This window comes from Ammospiza nelsoni, chromosome 22, assembly GCF_027579445.1.
Source record: "Ammospiza nelsoni isolate bAmmNel1 chromosome 22, bAmmNel1.pri, whole genome shotgun sequence".
Classification (NCBI taxonomy): domain Eukaryota; kingdom Metazoa; phylum Chordata; class Aves; order Passeriformes; family Passerellidae; genus Ammospiza; species Ammospiza nelsoni.
The window spans coordinates 3,576,195-3,594,592 of record NC_080654.1 but is presented as its reverse complement, the minus strand read 5'-3'; the positions used below and the strand labels follow the sequence as shown (position 1 = coordinate 3,594,592).

General features: G+C 46.4%; 1 protein-coding gene across 1 annotated transcript; it reads left to right on the top strand.

The window, feature by feature from the left end:
- The first annotated feature begins 58 nt into the window (after positions 1-58).
- Positions 59-17,469, top strand: DNAJC11 (DnaJ heat shock protein family (Hsp40) member C11). The gene is made up of 16 exons (XM_059487378.1): positions 59-160; positions 3,542-3,671; positions 4,074-4,147; positions 5,347-5,448; positions 9,428-9,556; positions 10,094-10,216; positions 11,070-11,143; positions 12,049-12,238; positions 13,196-13,281; positions 13,724-13,840; positions 14,791-14,946; positions 15,064-15,133; positions 15,243-15,300; positions 15,930-16,072; positions 16,501-16,630; positions 17,220-17,469. The coding sequence occupies exons 1-16, from the start codon at positions 89-91 to the stop codon at positions 17,243-17,245; spliced, it is 1,680 nt and encodes a 559-aa protein (XP_059343361.1). The 5' UTR covers positions 59-88; the 3' UTR covers positions 17,246-17,469.
- The last annotated feature ends 929 nt before the right edge of the window (positions 17,470-18,398 follow it).

Genomic DNA, 18,398 nt, shown 5'->3' with positions numbered 1-18,398 from the left:
GCGGTGCCATCGCGCGTGCGCGGGCGGCCGGACCGCCGGGCCGCCAGGGGGCGCCGCAGCGCGCGGCGCGGGGTGAGAGGTCGGGACGATGGCGGCGGCCTTGGGCGAGGAGGCGCCGGACAACGAGGACTACTACGGGCTGCTGAACGTGCGCCGTGAGGTGCGGCCGCGGGGCCGCGCGGGGCCGCGCGGGGCCGGGCGGGGTGAGGCCAGACCCTCGTGTGCGCCCGGCGGGAGCGGCGCTCCTGCGGCGTGTCCTCCGCACGGGCCGGGCTGCTGCCGCCGCTGCTGGCGGCGGGGCGGGAGAGCTGGGGCCGGGCCGCGGGGCTCCCGGTTGGGTGAGTCGGGGGAGCGCCCGCTGAGGCCGGGAAATGCGGGGTTTGCTCCGAATTGCGGCGGTCTGGGCGCTGCCGGGGCGCTCGTGGTGCAGCTCCGCGCACGCCGCGCACACCCGCGTCCCCTGGGGCACGGCTGGGGAGGCTTCCCGAACCTCTCCAGTTTGGAAACAGCCAAGGATTTCTGCTAAACGTTTATCCCGCCAAAAAAAGGATCGAGAATCCTTGATTTCACTTTTAAGAATCGACGGATATTTATTGGTGCGAGTTTGTTGCACTGGAACAGTTTGGAATTATTGGGAGATCACCGCTTTTTTTATGGTTATTATTAGGCAGATCTGCAAAGATCTGGATGTAGAAACTGTGCTGTAATATAGCTGTTATATATATATTTGTGTGTGCATAAATATGTATAAAAAGCCCATCCAGTCCATCAGCCTGGGTGTGGCCATTGTAGCTGGACAAGGCTCGTATTGAACCACCCCTGCTCCGTGCAATAGGATATCCAGACTTGGAAGCGATTCAGTCTGAGAGCTTGGAAGAATTCCCTTTGGAGCTCCTGGCAGCCCCTGAGCTGCAGGGACAGTCCCCTGTGCCTCGTGTGTAGGAATGGGCTGCATTCCTGAAGGAACAGCGTGTGATGGTCACGCTGTTTGCAGAACTCTCTGATGCTGAGCTCCTTTTTTAAAAGAAATCAAGCCCTTGTCTGGTTTAAAGCCGGCAAGGCCACGCTTTTACATTCCTTGGGAGCTTTCGTAATTCCCCTCCAAAACGTCAGCAGCGTGCAGAGGTTAAAACAGAGCTGGGAACCGCGCAGGGGTTGTGACTGCTGGGGAAGGTTTAATGGTTAACTTAGCCAGGTTCCAGAGCAGGACATTCAGGTTTTGTACAGCAAGGAGCTGGAAACTGAATCAAAGGGGTCTGCAAGGGAGTAATTCCAACAGAGAGGAGTGGGTGCTTTGTTGATTATTGCTAATTATTTTCAGCAGTACTGTCCTGTAGTGGAAGTGGTGAGCAGCATGTCTGGGTGCTGACACAGGGTGATGTGGCAGCTGGGCTTGGAGCTGCAGTGACCCCGTGGAGGCAGGATCCTGTGAGCAGGAATTGCTCTGTGTGTGTGTGAATGATTCATCTTTCAGACATGTTAGTCTGCTAAAAACACGGTGCTGTGTTTGAGACCTTAAATGAGACCTTTCAATGTTGACCAGAGTTTTGGTAATAAAAATGTAACTTACATGCTGTTATTTGTGACTGCATTTCCTGGCAGCCTAAAAACTATGTCAGGGTTTCTTTAGTGGTTTTGAAGAGGCTGTTGCTCGTGGAATATTGAACCAATGACCCAAACTACTCAGTGATGATGAAATGCCCAATCTAACATTTTATTGAACATGGCATTTATGAAAAATGAACCTGCTCATTTCTATTATATAATCAATAGCACATTAAACCATTTATCATTAATTTGATTTAAAAATGCCATTTTGGGGCTATATGTTCCCCTGCCTTCCCAGTCGAGTTTAAATTTTATATCCGAGAAAGCACAAGGTAGTAAAAAGAAATAAGCTTAATTGTAGCTGTCCTTTCTGTCTTGGGATCAGCAAATTTGGCAGCTCCCCTTTTGCTGTATCATTTCAAAACAATAACAAGGAACAATACAAATGTGCAGAAAAAACATTCTGAGCTGTCCTCAAATCCCAGACGGATTCCTGGCGTTGTAACACGAGTGTGTTTTTGTGATGGAAACCCTCCTTGCCACAAGTGGTAAGAAAGATGTTACTTCAAGAAATTACCTTTTAGGAACTTTATATCCCCAGTGAAAGCTAAGAACCTGTGACAGCTTTGCTTCTGAAAGGGTGTTAAGAGTAACTGGAATTTGTATCTGTAAATCCACTTCTGAATGCCCCCTTCACTGACTGCACTGGGTCCTGACTGTGGCAGCCCCTGGAGACAGCCTGGACCATCAAGTTTTGGTTATTTTACTCTGGATGTTCCTCCTGGAATGGCTTCCTGTGCCCAGGAACTGGTTCTTGCCTGGACAGTTTGGGAACTGGATGGTTGGGCTCTTCCAAGCTCTGCCTGGGGGAAGTTCTTGTTGATTTTAGCAACTGCACTTCTGAAAAGTCGTTGTTAAGCAATCTCCAAGGAATGGGCATGAACAGGAACTGCAATGCAAGGGATGTAGCAGGGTGAGGTGAGAGAGGGGAGATTACCAAGGCGCTCTAGAGTCCAAAAATAACACTGCTGGGAGATGGTAATGGAAGGAGCAGGGGTTTTTCCCTATTGATTCTGAAAGAGCCATCCCTGTCCTTGGAAGGAGGCCAGGTGCCATCTGAGGTCCCAGAGTGGTTGCAGTAAAGGACAAGGGCAGGTTCATTTGTGTGTGGTGACACACTGTTCTCATGGTTACCTGTCTGTGGATTTGTGGGCAGATGAGGCACCTTCCTCCTTCACAGCACAACACAGACCCTGCTGGGGAGCACAGTGGGGCACTGGGGAGCACAGGGCAGGTGCTGAGATGAGAGCAGAACCATGGCTTTACATTTCTTACCTTTACAGCTGTGCTTTTGGATAGTTAAAATGTCCTCTTGAGGGTTAAGATTGAAATATGAGTAGAATTTGTTGTACATCTCTGGATTTATATATTTTTTATCTGAGATGACTTTGCTTTTTCCTGCTCTTCTGATTTGGAGGGCAATACCTGTATTATACAGTTGTATTAGGCAACTAATAAACTATATACAATTATAATACCTGTATTATATAGTTGTGTTAGGCAACTAATAGAACTATATACAACTATAATACCTGTATTATATATGTATTAGGCAACTGATAAAACTATATACAACTATATGCAACTATAGTACCTGTATTATATAGTTGTATAAGGCATTAACCTAATACCTGTATTAGGTGGTTGCTTAATACAATTAGTCTGAACATGAGTGGTGGGGTTTTTACATAATTTTTTATACCTGATTATGTACTGATGAGGTGCCTTGTTGCACTACAGATAGCATGGACAATCCTGGTGTGATAATTGAATATTTTATTAACTTACGTAGCGAACCAATAACCCGGTTTTGATTTTAGTCCAAATTAATGCAACGTAACAGCTGACAGACTTCCCTTTCAGGACTGGTTTTGAGAGTGGCCTTTTGGCAGTGGCCTTGGCTGTCCTTGCTGATTGTTGGTGGTTTCCACAGGCCTCCCAGGAGGAGCTGAAGGCGGCGTACCGCCGGCTGTGCATGCTCTACCACCCCGACAAGCACCGCGACCCCGAGCTCAAGAGCCAGGCTGAGCGTCTCTTCAACCTTGTCCACCAAGCCTATGAAGGTCAGGGGGAGGCTGAGCTTTGTAGGGGGGTTCTAGGAAAGCTGTGTCTTCATGCTCGTTGAAGATAGTTATTATCGCGAAGTAATAATTAAATTTGGTGATAATTACCAATGCTGTTTCCTGCTGCTGTACCATATGTCAGAGGGGAAATGCCATATAAATGCTGCAGGGAATGAGATGTGGAGTGTCTGTCTTACCTCCTGCATGTTGTAAATGATCTTCTCATCACTTGCCTTACTTCTGAAGACCTCTTCCATAGGAGAATAAAGGCTGAAAAGCTTCAAGTAGAGATATCATTTAATATTGTATTGATGAACTGCTGCATCTCTGGGTTCTGTTCCCTGTCACCTGGCCGTGGTCTCCATTTCTAGCAAGTTCTTATATTTTGGTTTCAATTTGCAGTGCTTAGTGATCCACAGACCAGAGCCATCTATGACATATATGGGAGGAGAGGACTGGAGATGGAAGGCTGGGAGGTGAGAGAAATTGAGAACATTCTGGCCAGTGGCCTTGACTAAGCCCACCTTTATCTGTCATGGTTCTATCAGCTGCACTGACACCTGGCTGGTAATAAATGCCTCTTGGTTTGAAGGCATCCTTGGTTAGTTATTTCTGTCTCTCTCTGTCCCTGCTGGAACACCATGATGGATTTCCAGAGAACCCTTTGGTTTTGCACTTGACAAGAGAAAATAAACCTGACACTCAGAGTTCCCTGGAAGGATATTACCATGACAGGCAACATCTTTATCTGAGACAAATGTGTCATTATTGTCCATCTAGCCCCAACTTTTTCATCCAAAACTTGTTTTTTTCAGCATCAACTAGCTTCTGAGTTTGAAATTACTTTTTTTCTTCCTGGGCTTTTTGGGGTGGGTCGAGCTGGGGTTTTTTACGTGTTTGGTTTAGTTTTGGTTGGGTTTTATGGGCTTGGAAACAGAACTTGTCCATTCATATCTGTCCAGCTCTGGAGTCCCTTGCTAGCCTCTGCCAGCCCTGGTTGATTGCTCTATGCTGCTTGAAGCAGAATCCTGTGGTATTGGGCCAGGTCAGCACCAAGGTCAAACTTGGAGTCAGTTGCTAGAAATGTGGAGCAGATCCAGCATGTAACAGATGCTTTGAAAAACAGATTTTTTTAACTGCTTTTGGCAGACTTGATCTTATTTTGAAGAGCCAAATCCAATACTCTTTCTATCCATTCCAAAACTGGGCCTATATAAAACCCTCATTCCCTGACCCATGTCAGGTAAGCAGCTGTGAACCAGCACAGCCTGAAATCACACAGCTCTTGTGGAATCAATTTACCTCAGCCCAGAGACATTCAGTTATTTTCATTTTTGTGTCCACACCTGGTAGAGCAGTTAATGGATCACTGAGGGTTACAGCTGCACTGCAGTGTCTTGTACTTGTGGTTGGACAGCTCTTTGCTCTGGTTTTGTCAAGGAAATGGAAACAACAAAACCATTTTCTGTTCTCTCAAGGCATGGGGTTTTCTCTCATGCTTGCCCTTTGATCTGGCCTGGGTGCTTTGTTCCAAACTCTGATTGTTGAAATTAGCTTTCAGCAGCTGGGGCAGTGTGTTAGTGCATCCTGCACCCAAGGCTCTGAACCCCAGCACTGCAATGCCCTGAGCAGCCTCTGTCTGATAATGGTTTGGTTTTCATTGCTTTTTGAGCAGGTTGTGGAACGAAAGAGAACTGCAGCTGAAATCAGGGAAGAATTTGAGCGTCTGCAGAGGGAGAGGGAAGAGAGGAGACTGCAGCAGAGAACTAATCCAAAGGTAAGCAAAGACTTAGTCCTGGTCTCAAGAGTGGGTCTGTAATTATCACCAGTGTGCAGGGGGTGCTGAGCCTAGGTGAGGGCCCAGAGGAAAGAGCCCCTCAGGTGTCTGCACTTGCTGCATGACTTTCTCTCCTTTGCATATGCAGTTTCTCTGCATAACATAGGGCAAACAGTTCATTTTTTGAACAATTCCTTACTGTATGTTCTTCTTCTCTTAGCAAAACACGCTGAGACAAAATACCTTTTTCAGCAATTTTCAGAAAATAGACCTAGCACTGAAATATTTATGATTTCTTTCCAAGTTTACTAAATAATTGTAACTCGCTGCAGTTACCTGACAGGTTTTCCCCTTGGCATTGCTGCCGTGTCACAACAATGCAGGGAGCTGTTCAAATGCATCTTGAAACCAGCAACAAATCTGAAGCATCCCTAAGCCAGCTGGGCAGCAGCACAGTGAGCAAAGTCAATCTGAACAGGGTTAGTGCCTGGTTTTGGAAAGGGTGATCGTGTCCTCAGGGTGAGATTCATCCTGGATGCTGTTCCCATCTCAGTCTGTTTGAGCTGTGTCTGACTCACCTCAGCTCATCTTGGCTGGTCAGAGGTGCTCAGGAATCCATCCCATTGGGCTGGACATGGCAATTGGCCAGAGTATCCATACCTCAGACTCGAGGTGTCTTTGCTGGCTCTTGGCTTGATGAATTTGTGAGGCAAACCTGGGGTTTGTCAGGATGGTCCCCGACTGAAGTTTCAAAGCTTGTTGAATCACAAAAATCTTGGTTCTTATGCAATGACTAACATTATCCAAGAGCTGCATTTACTATTAACTAAATGAATTCATACATTAATGCAAAAGCACAATGTCTTCTGAGTGGACAGATGTGGGATTGCAATGGTGCTTACGACTGGATCTTAAGGAAAACATCCAGCTAAGCAGAGCTGTAATATTTTGAGACATTCACCTTGGCACTACCTTTGGATGTGCACTGCTCTTAGCAAAGCACTTGTGCTGTCCAGATCTGCAGGCTGTGGGTAGTTTATAGACACTAAGAACTGCTTTGTACTAGAAGGGTAAACAAGCATAAAGTGTTGTGTGAGTATCTGTTGACAGCTTTATTCCAGGCAGGAAGGGATTTCTGTGTGCCACAAGCCAGGCAGGGCAAACTATCCCTGCTGGAGGTGTGGGTGAGTGGGGTCACAGAGGTGTTTGCAGAGAGGGGCATGGTTATCTCCCACTCTGCTGCTCCCTGCTGCAGGAATGTGACATTTTCCCTGCCGTGGCTGCGAGCTGCACTGTGAGCCTGTGTCCTGGGATAAAATTAGCCATCTGGGTGTTTACAGCAATTGCAGGCTGGCAGCTGATGGAAATGCCTCTCCAGGCAGTGTTCCCGTGGAATTGGGGAGCACAGCTGTGATCATTTCATACACGAGCACAAGTTATTTTAAAATTTCCAACGTTTTGTCGGTTCTATAAAACAGTTTCACAAAAATAAAGCATTTTAACCAGAAATGTTGAGCAATAACCAGATGTAGGCAATTTGGAGGGTTGAAATTGAGTCTCCTATTTGCTTTTAGAGCTTTGTTTTTGCTTTCAAAGATGTGCAGAAGGGTTGAAAAGTTCATTACTAGGTTTAAGAAGAACCGCTTCCTGTTAGGAGAAATTAAATCCAGTTATTTTCCTGCTGTGGAAGGTCAATATGTAAGGAACACAGGTGCCTCAAGGCAAAGCCTGGCATAACTTACAGGTATCACTTTCCTGAAGGTAAATCCCTAGGTAAAAAGTAAGGAGGAAGTATATTTTCCTCTGGCACATCTGCAAATACCATCAGTGAAGCCTGTTACCTTTTCACAGGCTGGCAAATAAAGGTGATTTTAAAATTTAATCCCAGCTCTGATGTTCCATAGTGCCACTCCTGCTTCCTGCCCTGCTGAGCTGCTGCAGTGTGGGCAGCACTGACTCCTGAGCAGGAGTTCCAGCTCTCTCCTGCTGCCCTTCCTTTGGGGAGAGCTCCTCCATGCTCAGAGCAGGTGGGAGCTGGGAGCAGCAGCAAAATCCCCTCCATTATCCGGAGGCATAGGGGTGCTCTTGTTCTCTGGGAATATTTTTAACTTTGCCATCTGCTGCTTTTCCTGTACTTGTGCCTGAACCAGTTTCCTTGCCAGGATCCACAGAGCTCCCAGGGTGACTTCACCTGCTTGGCAGGAGCTGGAGGGTCTGCCCAGGGTCCACCTCTGACCTCAGGGGAAGGCAGAAGAGTTAGAGGGAGACACTCCTTTCCTCTGAGCAGATCTTGTGGATTTTCATGGAGAGGTTCAGGTGTTTTCCTTTTTTCCTTGGGAGGAATATTTGCTGTACAATTCATACACGGGAAAAAGGAAATCTTAGTATTTTGAGTGTGTTTTAGAGAAAAGAGGTGCAATGAATTTCAGGAAAGCATGTGGATCTTGGTGCATCTTTCCAAAGGTGCAGCATTGTGGCACCAGTAGGCCAAGTACAGCAAGATTGTCTCCAAATGGGTGTTTGCTAGCACAGGACTGAGCCCTCACAGGGTGGTTAGAGGTTTTCCATTGCTTCCCTCTTCTTTTGGCCTGGTTTCAAGGAGCAGCATGGCACAGGAGAGGGCTGAAACTGGAGAAGCTGTAGGGTCTGGAGTCACTTGAAGGTGACTTTGCAGATGGTTCCTGAAAGTGCAGAAAGGGCAGAAGCTGGTTGTTGGTGCCACCACCATGCAGAACAATGGATGTAATTGCTCTGAAATTCACCAGCTGCCAAGGCTGGTTACTAACCAGCTGGGGCACAGCCCCTGTTCCAGGATTCAGCTGGAAATAACCACACCTTTCAGTTTTAAAATATTTATCCAATTTTTGCTTCATGAGAAAATAAACAATTAGAAGAGGCTGGGAATCTCCACAGCAAATAGATAGCCTGGGAGCCCAGGCAGAGAAAAGGTTCCAGTCCTGTCAGACTCTGCAATTCTTCCATTATTTACAGTCCAGCATTTGATTAGAGTGGAGCAATCAAGGAAAAAATGCTCCCTCAGACTGAAATAAGGATTTATTCCAGCCATGCTTGGCCTGAGTGTGGATGGGGTTTGTAGCTGCCCAGCTATTGAGTTCCATATACAAACTGCTCCGAGTTCAGTCTGTGCTTGTGCACAGAGGGGGGTTTTTATTGCAATCCATATGTTTTATAGGAGCTGGGATGCTGTCAGATGGGTCCATAAGGAAGGTTTCCAAAGCCTCTTGAAGTTATATGACCCAGACAAGTACCTAATTGTGCTCTTTTCAAAGAAACACACTCCTGCAGTTAGTCTGAGGGAGCACAGCAGCAGGTAGCCAGGCTATTGTGCTGTGGCCTAGTTTTTTGTAGGAATAAGTTTTTCTATAGTCTGAGAAAAGAAATATTTACCACTTGCTAAGAGTATGTCTTTTTCAAGCCTTCCTTCTGATCACAAAATACAAACTAGAAGAAGAAATCAAAATATTTTGCTAACAAGGTCAATTGCAAGTGAATTGTACAGTTCAGTACTAAGTTGGTTCAGGTAAGTCATAAGAAGGAGCCTGTAGAGGTTTTCTGTCCAAGTTCCATTGAGGAAAATCAATTTCTAGAATATGGTATTTCAGCTTTTAAATACTGACAGAGAACAGTCATTTGTGGGGAAAAAAGAAACCTGCTGTGTAAAGGTGTTCTACCTGCTTCTGTAATGTGTCACTATAGAAGAATTACCTCCTGGGATTGCAAGTTGAATTTGTGCTGAAAAACTGCCTTTTCTCCAGTCTGTTTGATGATTTATATTGCTGTTTTGAAATATTGAAATCATTCACTTTTGTTTTGCGCATTAGGAAATGCATTTTAGAGTGGTAAAAGTAATTGCAGAGCAGTGGAAAGCTGCACAAAAATGTAATCATACCCAGGGATGGTTCTGTGCATGCCAGATGTTTGCTAATGCTGAATGCCTGTTTGTCTTGTCATCCCTCAGGGAACAATTAGTGTGGGAATAGATGCCACTGACCTGTTTGATCGCTATGATGAGGAGTATGAAGATGTGCCTGGGAGCAGCTTTCCCCAGATTGAGATCAACAAAATGCACATATCCCAGTCCATCGAGGTGAGGAGGGTGAACTCTGCTGTGTGAGCGGGGCGTGAGTGAGTGCAGAACACAGAGCACAGAGCACTCTGCTCCTGCCTCTCAGCAGGGTTTGGGGGGGACAGCACAGGTGGGAAGAGGCAGCTTGGGGCCAGCAGAATGCTGGGTTGGCTCTGGAGCCTTTGGGCACCTGGTCCTGCCCTCCTGGCCGGGAGATGCTCAGTGCCCAGTTCTCACTGAATGGGATGTGTTCAGTGTATGGCACCCAGTCCTGAGCGTGAGCATAAGGAAAAGGATGGTAAGCATTTCCTCTTGCAGAGAATTGTAGAAATTTAGTCTGCTAGAGAGATGAGAATGGTTTACAGCTCAAGGTCAGGTGGTACATTACAGGTGTCACAATTATCTGGTACTGTAAGAATTATCTGACTTTTTTGCCATGCTTGATGTTGGACTACAAAACCATTTACACTCTGCAGTGGTGATTATGTCCTTGCAGAACATGCACTAAATGTGTGAACTGGGATCAGAGGTACTTGAAACAATATATTCCTTTTTCAGGCACCCCTGACTTCCACAGATACAGCAATACTGTCTGGAAACCTTTCCACCCAGAATGGGAATGGAGGGGGATCAATTAATCTTGCACTGAGACGAGTGACATCTGCCAAGGGATGGGGAGAGGTAAGAGTACCCCTGTTGTGCAATTTTATATTCAATCTATTACTTGATGTTCTATTTTTTGGGGGGGAGCTTTAGCTGTGGTTCATCTCTCATTTTCTATGTTCTGTAAAATGTGGAAAAATTAATTCTTCAAGGAATTTGAGACAAAGCCTTGTTTGTTCTTTTTTTTCATCCCTCTCCATTTGGCAATTTGGACTTTACCTGTGCAGACAGAATTATTACCTTATGTCTCTTGTCTTTCTGATTGCTCTGTCTGAAGGCACAGTGCTGTGAGAAGGCCTTTTAGGGCAGTGTGATAGTTGGCCTTTGCTTCCAAAACTGCTTTGCTTGCATGGGAATAAGTTATGGGGGAAATAGTTTGAGCCCCCCCAGCAGATCTGAGCAGCTGGAAGGTCCCACATTGCACCTGCAAGCTGGGCTGTGTTTGAGGTGCTCATGACATTGCTGGTACAGCTGGCACTGCCTGTGCCTTCCTTCTTGCACATGAGCTCCTGCTAGCCTGCTTCCTCAGCTTGGGAGAGTGGGAGTCTTCCTCTCAGCTGAGATTCACATACTGAAGGCTTTTGGTTTGCATCAGGGTTTTTGTGAGAGTTTTCTCCACGTTCCCAGGTGCCAGCAGCAGTCACCTGTAGCTTTACAAAACTGGCTTTGTTTTACCCGTGAGCTCCGACTCAGTGAGACACCTTTTCTTCTTCTGAGTGCAAAGCTGAAGAGAAGGGAGGGTGCTGAAAGAGGTGTTAAATGTCACTCACATGTGTCAAACAGCTGTGATGAAAATGATGCTCGTGCCATACTTTGTCACTGTTGTAAAGGATGATTTCCTCTAACACTCTGGCACTGTGTATTCCAACAGTTGGAGTTTGGAGCTGGAGACCTTCATGGACCTCTCTTTGGGCTGAAGATATTTCGTAATCTTACCCCAAGATGGTAAATATTAGAAAAATGGTTAATATGCCACAATAAGAAACTAAATTACTTCAGATCTCTTCCACATCAATTTTGGATTAGTTTTCTGTCCTACACAATAAGGTGTTTATACTTCAGACTTGAGGTCATACTTGTGTTGTCAAAATGCTTGCATTCTTTCTGGGTGTTGGTGCCCTCATTTTTCATATTTCCAGTTAAGGAAGGTCTGTGTTCCACATCCTTAGATTTGTACTTGATCTTGTCATGATTCATCATACTTGAGGCAGAGCAACAGAAGTTTGCTCTGGGAACAGAACAAGAAATGGGGAACTCTTTTGAGGCTTCCATGTGTGAGAGGGAGTTTCTGACAGCAAAACAGGAGATGAAAATAATGCCAAATTTGCCACCAGTGTCATATCTGTTCACAAATGAATAGAAGTCTCAGATTGCAAAGGAGAATCCAAGGTAAGGCCTGTGATTGGAGCCACATGTCAGAGCATCATAGGAGCTCATGTAGGTTCCCTCTGTCTACATTTTCAGATTTAGTGGATCTGCCATTCCTCAGAGCCTGTACAGGATTCTTGTTCCCTGGGGAATGCTTTAGCACTGGTTTTTAGGATTACTAAATAGCAGGGCTGCTCTGTGCCAGCAGCCCAGTGTGCTGTTCTGCAGAGAGCAGGATGTTACCTGCACAGGGCAGGAAGGGGAAGGCTGGGTGCCTGGACACAGACAATAAACCAGGGCACAGTCTGCTCTTCTGGACACTGCTGTGCTCAGGGCAGTCTGAATTAATATTTACTTTTCCCTGAAAGCCTTGCAGGATGGTCTCTGGGCACTCAGTAAAAATTCCTGGGCAAGAAAGACTCTGAAGCCAGCTGGGAGCCTGTGTTTTGTTTTCCCTGACAAATTTTTCCCCATGTTTCTAGTTTCATCACCACAAACTGTGCCCTGCAGTTCTCATCGCGCGGGGTCCGCCCCGGCCTCACCACGGTCCTGGCCCGAAACCTGGACAAGAACACCATGGGCTACCTGCAGTGGAGGTGGGGCATCCAGTCAGCCATGAACACCAGCATTGTCCGGGACACCAAAAGCAGCCACCTCACCCTGGCAATGCAGGTGAGAGCCACAGGCAGCACAGGGATCCTGTGGGAGAGAGCAGCCTCACCTGCCTGGCCCGGCAGTGTTTTGCTCTCCGGAATTTGCTGTTTATTGCAGCCTGAGATACATGAAAAGTCTCTGTTTCAGCCCACACGTTTGAAGAATGAGTTGGAGTTCTTCAGTTCACAGTCTCAGAGTTGTTTATTGTATCTTATGTATAAATTTTTTTCTCCTGTCCAGCCAAGGTCTGCTCAGCAGGACAATTCGTGGTACACTGCCTGCCCCCAGGGCAGTGTTATCTCTTTATACTACAAGCTAGATATAACACGTTTACAATTACTTTCCAATACCTATCAGCTATGTCAGACAGTGGGTTTCTACTCTAAACCAATCCCAAAGTGCCACCATCCCAGCAGAAGATGGAGGTAGAGAAGAAGAAGAAAAGCTGGACACACCCAAGTCCCTCCATCTTGTCCCCAAAACCCCCATTCTAAAAATCCCAAAATCTACTTTTGCACCTAGTGATAATTTTATTATTACACTACTTGAATTTCTGTGGCTTTCAGGCCTTCATACAAAGCTGGTAGTTTGCTCCACGGGTCATAATCAAACCTCCAGGTGTTCTGGGCTGTGTGCCAGGGTCTCTGAGCCCCCTGGCAGGGGTCCTGGCACCTCTGGACACCCAGAGGGATGTGCTGAGTTCTGACATTTTGCCTTGGGATTACAGGTTAAGGAAGCAATTGGTGTATCTTGTGATAGACCTAAGATAGGTCACCAGCTGTTTGGCAGAGCAGAGCTCTGGCATTGACATAGGTGATGTGGGTCAGCTTACAGTAGGGTCAGGACAACATGGACAGCAGAATTTGTAAGTGGCAAGCACTGCTTTGTGTTCTGTGCTTCTGTTGAGAAAGGAAATTGGGGAGGCAGCAGTGGCCAAGGGTATGTTCTGATATGTTGGTGCCTCTTGTGTTTCAGCTGGGAATCCCCCATTCTTTCATGATGGTCAGTTACCAGCATAAGTTTCAGGATGAGGATCAAACACGAGTGAAAGGTTCTCTCAAGTAAGTGCTCAAGAGGGAATTCACATTGCTCACAGCCTGAGGACTGTCCTCTCCTGCTGCTGTAGGCCTGCAGGTTCCACACAAACCAAATGCTTCTGTGGCCCTTGGGAGCCTGCTTTTCACTCTTTAAATCTAGTAAATGCTGAAGTGAATGTCTTGAAGGCTTGGCCCTGTGTGCCTCTGCGCTTCAGTGGAACTAATAATACTTGTGTATGATATCTCTGTATCATCCCCAATAAGAAAGCCAGAAGTTCTTGTTCACTGCTTAGCAAGCTGGAAGGTCTCATCTCACCTTGGAGGTACACTGTGAATCTTCCAGAGGCCAACATCTGCTGCAAACAGATGCATTTCCATGCTTTAGTTGTTTGGGAATTACAGGATTCAGTAAAGAGAAATTCACGTGTCTTCTCTGTCTTAACAGTTCTTGGTTCTGTCATTCTAGGGTGGGTTTCTTTGGGACCATAGTGGAGTATGGAGCAGAGAGGAAGATCTCCAGGCACAGTGTTCTAGGAGCCACTGTCAGCGTTGGTGTTCCTCAAGGAGTGTCCTTGAAAATCAAGTCAGTTCAAGATCTCAACTCTTTATTACAGATGCTGACCATAACCTCCATGATTCTATTTCCAGTATTCAGGTGGGAAGGTGCCAGTCCCAGGTCAATACAGGTGCATTGATACATCACTGGGAGAGGGTGCAGCTGCCCTCAACCCTAATGCAAGCTGTAAGCCCATCATAAGCAGTGGGTGCTTTCCACTGGTGTGACTCACAGCCTGGGCCAGCTGTGTGTGTGTGTGTGCATCAGAATATTCTGAAATGCAGCTTAAATTGATATTTGGAGCGCTTTGGTAAGTGAATGGAAGATTTCTGAAGGTGTTAGTAGAGATGGATTCCATGTGTATTGTGCTGTATACAAGTGAATGCTTGAATTAGGGAATTGTCATTGCATAATGCAGGTGATTGTACCATTAACAAGGTGCAGTTCACAGAAGGACAGAGCTCATTAAGTGTCCCTGTGCTGTGTTGTACTTGAACTGGGGCCAGCTACAGGTGGGGTGTGAAACTGCTGAAGGGCCTGAAGAATTCAGGCCCAAGGAAACTCGTGTTTTCTAAAATAAATATTGTTACAGACATCAGAAAAATATAAACACCTGCCCTGAAGGCCTATGCCAGTGTTATGAGCACAGGCCTTCTCTAGAAGCATTTGCTCTTCTTTCATGAGGATGTTCGTCCCTTTTTCAGTTGAATTAATGACCAAGCAAATTCTCCTAAGATTAAAAAAAGAACTTTAGAATGGTCAGGTATATCACGAGCTGCTGCTTCAAAATCTGGCTCTGGCTGGTGTCAGCTGCTTTTTCTGCCGTTGGCTTTTTCACTTGATCATGCTTTTCACATTTTGAGCTCCTCATTCATCTTCCCTTGGTTCATCAGCAAGCACTGCTGCTAAGTGTGCTTCATCAGGCACATCCAGCTCTGCTTTTCCTCTTACCATCCCTCTGCTCTTCTTTGTTGCAGGCTGAATAGGGCCAGCCAGACCTACTTCTTCCCTGTCCATCTAACAGATCAGCTGCTTCCCAGTGCTGTGTTCTATGCCACCGTGGGACCTCTCGTTATCTACTTTGCCATGCACAGGCTGGTCATCAAACCCTACCTCAGGGCACAGAAGGAGAGGTGAGCTTGCACATTCCTCAGGAAGTTTTTTTGGGCTTATTTGTGTGAGGCTGAGGGGTGGGTAAGGAGACCCTGCCAGTTTCTGCCTGAATCCCAGCTCTGCCTTCCTTCTGCCAGGGAGCTGGAGAAGCAGCGGGAGAGCACAGCCAGTGACATCCTGCAGAAGAAACAGGAGGCTGAAGCAGCAGTGAGTCTTTCTTGTAACTCAGTCCCCTTAGTGAAAGGAAACTCTTTTCACTCTGGACCATTCTCCTTTGGCCTGTGTGATTTCTGCTCTGCCATTTGTGTCGTGACAGGTCCGGTTAATGCAGGAGTCAGTCCGAAGGATAATTGAAGCAGAGGAAGCCAGAATGGGTAAAAATTATAATATCATTTACTTGTTATATAAATTTGGAGAGAAGAAGGAACAATGCAAAGGTGTTGTTTCTTCATTTCCTCTCCTGATGAAGTGCAGCTTAATTGCTGCTGTGCCCATAGTGGGGGAGCCCCATTATGACTCAGCTCCAGGTGCCTGAGCTTAGGAGGGATCACAGAATATTATCTTGGGACATGGTGTGAAGTGGATCAACAGACTGAAGACAACAGTCTGGAATTACCTCTTCCCCAGAGAGAGATGTGTCTATAAAAAGGTGCAAAAGTTGATGTCTGAAATTCAGCTTTCACTGATTTCTCCCTTACATGGTTTGCTCCTGGATCATAATGGGAATCTGGTCTCTTATGGTTACTAGCAGTTTTCCACAGAATGTTCCAAAGTGAACTGAAATCCACTTGGACTGTCACATCAGTGTGACACTGAGGTCCTGTCACTCCATTCTAGTGCTCAAGGTTACTAACAAACACCCAAGATAAATGCTGTTCTTTGTTGGGAAGTGTGGGTCCAGACTAGGAGAATTAGATCTCACTAAAAGCAAGACAAAATGCTGGGATGGTCTTTTTGTCAGTGGAAGCCTTCCATCACAGTTGTGATTTCCTGGGAAATGCAGGTCTGATTGTAGTGAATGCCTGGTATGGGAAGTTTGTTAACGACAACAGCAGGAAGAATGAGAAGGTGAAGGTTATAGATGTGACTGTGCCTCTGCAGTGCTTGGTGAAGGACTCTAAACTCATCCTTACAGAGGCCTCCAAGGTAAGTAAATGTTGTGTCAATGCCCAGATTCAAGGACTCAAATGTGTGGCCCAGAATTTTGTTTGAACCATGTGGTGTCCTGCCAGGGTATTTCTCCAGTGGCTCTGCATCAATTCACAGATGCCATTTACCTACCAAGTATTTATTACAAACTTTCAGGAACTTTTGTTTCTTGGGGCTTTTCCAGTGCCAGTGGGACAGTGGGTGCTACAGACCTTGAAATTTGCCAACCCCCTGGTTTACTTTTATGCACCAAAAACTTGTGTAAATGAGTCCCCAGTGTCTTAACTTGCTGGCAGCCAAACTACTTTGTTTTTTTTTTTTCCTTTATGATACGTTGTCCTTGGCAGTAATAAATGTTTTTGGCCAAGCTGGAGAGCTGTGAAAGTCCATTCCCTGATGCTCAGTCTGTCCTTCTCTGGTTCAAGGCTGGGCTGCCAGGCTTCTACGACCCCTGTGTGGGTGAGGAGAAGAGTTTGAAAGTGCTTTATCAGTTCCGAGGAGTTCTGCACCAGGTGATGTCAGCTGACAATGAGGCCCTTAGGATACCAAAGCAATGTGAGTAGCACAGACTGCCCAGCATCGTCCTTGGGAAACCAGAAATGGACTGCTTCAGCTCTGTGGTGAAGCACACAGAACTGGGGTTCAGAACTGGAATGGGCTGATCATGGCTTGCCTCTGGAGTAAGGCCCAAAAGACCTCAGCAGCAGCTCTGCAGCTGTTTGTACCACCTAGTCTGTATCTCTAATTGTGGGTGGAAGCAGAGGCCTCCCACAGGTGCCAGTGTCCTTCTGTGCAGTTTGCAGCACTTGGTGGACATTTGGGGACTGAATTTGATGTATGAAGGCCTGAGTCAGATTTCTTCCTTGTCCCCATTTATCTGACCAAAATATTTTCCCTGCTGGAATAGCTCTGTGAAACTATTATCTGCTTGTGGCAACTTTTACTGGCACTCCTGTGGCTCTGGTGGGTTGGCTCAAGGGCACAGACCTCTGTTTGCTCTAGATCAGCTCCCTGCCCGGTGTGAGCAGCACATCCAACTGACACAGCTTCCAGAAGTGCATGGGAGGTTTATTTGAGTTGTGTCTAATTAGCAGCCAGAAGTGTGGCTGCCTGTCCTTGGTACAGTTCCTTGTTCTCCCCACAGCTCACAGGATCGATGCCGACGGCTAATCCGGGAACGCACGTCCCCCACGGTACCTGGCTCAACAGAAACTGCAAAACCTCCCCCGGACGCTGCCAGTTTGAACAGAGACACTTTTATTTTTACTGTCTGTACAGCAGGAGGTGTCCTGCTGGTTCTGTTAGGGACAAAAGGACAGACCCTGCTGCTGCAGGCGGCTCCCAGGCAATATCTGAGTTGTGGCTCGGTACCCAATAAAGCAGCGTGACTCTGAGTGCACAGTGCTTTCTGCAGGGGCTCAGGGCCTCCTGCTCCCAGCTTCCTGCACTCACACTTCTCTCCTGGCACTCAGCAGGGATGAAGACCTGTTCTTCTCACTCCTCCACATACTTCCTGGGGTAGGTAACACACCTTCTTCCTTCTCCTGAGGGGAATTTCAGTTCTCTGGCCACCTCCTGGAAATCCCCTGTGCAAATACTTCTGGAGAGAGGTCAGTGATTGTTTCAATCTCAAATCTGTGTTTGAAATGCACTTGTTAAGAAAAGTATGTGCTTAAATATGAATGAATTTGCCTTTTGAAGTAATATTGATCTCTTCAGCACCAATCTGTCCAGCTGCTCATTTCCAACACTGCTCTTCCAGACAAGGACACGGTGTATCATAGTTTTATTAATTCTTCTGCCACCCACAACCATGTATTGTCAAGGATTTCCAGAAAAGAGAAAAGTGAGGGAGAAGGACGGCAATTAATTTCATTTGATTCTGATGCTGCAACTATCTCTTCCCATCTAATTTATTTCTAGTAAAAATAAATGTAGTTCATAAAGTAAGCCATACCAAAGTGAGGAGAGAGGCCAAATGGATTAAGAGCTGAAAATGTAACACTCATCTGCTCTTTCTGAAAAGCAGCAGTTACAGCATAGATCCATTGGCTTTATCTTGCCTAGAAGCCCTGGCAGGGATTTCCAGCAGAAGGGCAGTCCTGGGCTGGTGATACAGCAGCTGGAAACAGCACTTTGTAGAATCTGCTACACACTGGGTACATCAGCACATCTGAGGCTTTTGCAGAGAGACAAGGAATCGTGGTGGCTGTTCCTTGATCATAGTTTTGCTCTGGCTAAGTCCAGAGCAGCTTTCATTGCTCATGGGTGACAGGATAGGGGAAAACATCCATGTCTTGGCAGTGCAGAGTTGCTTTCAACA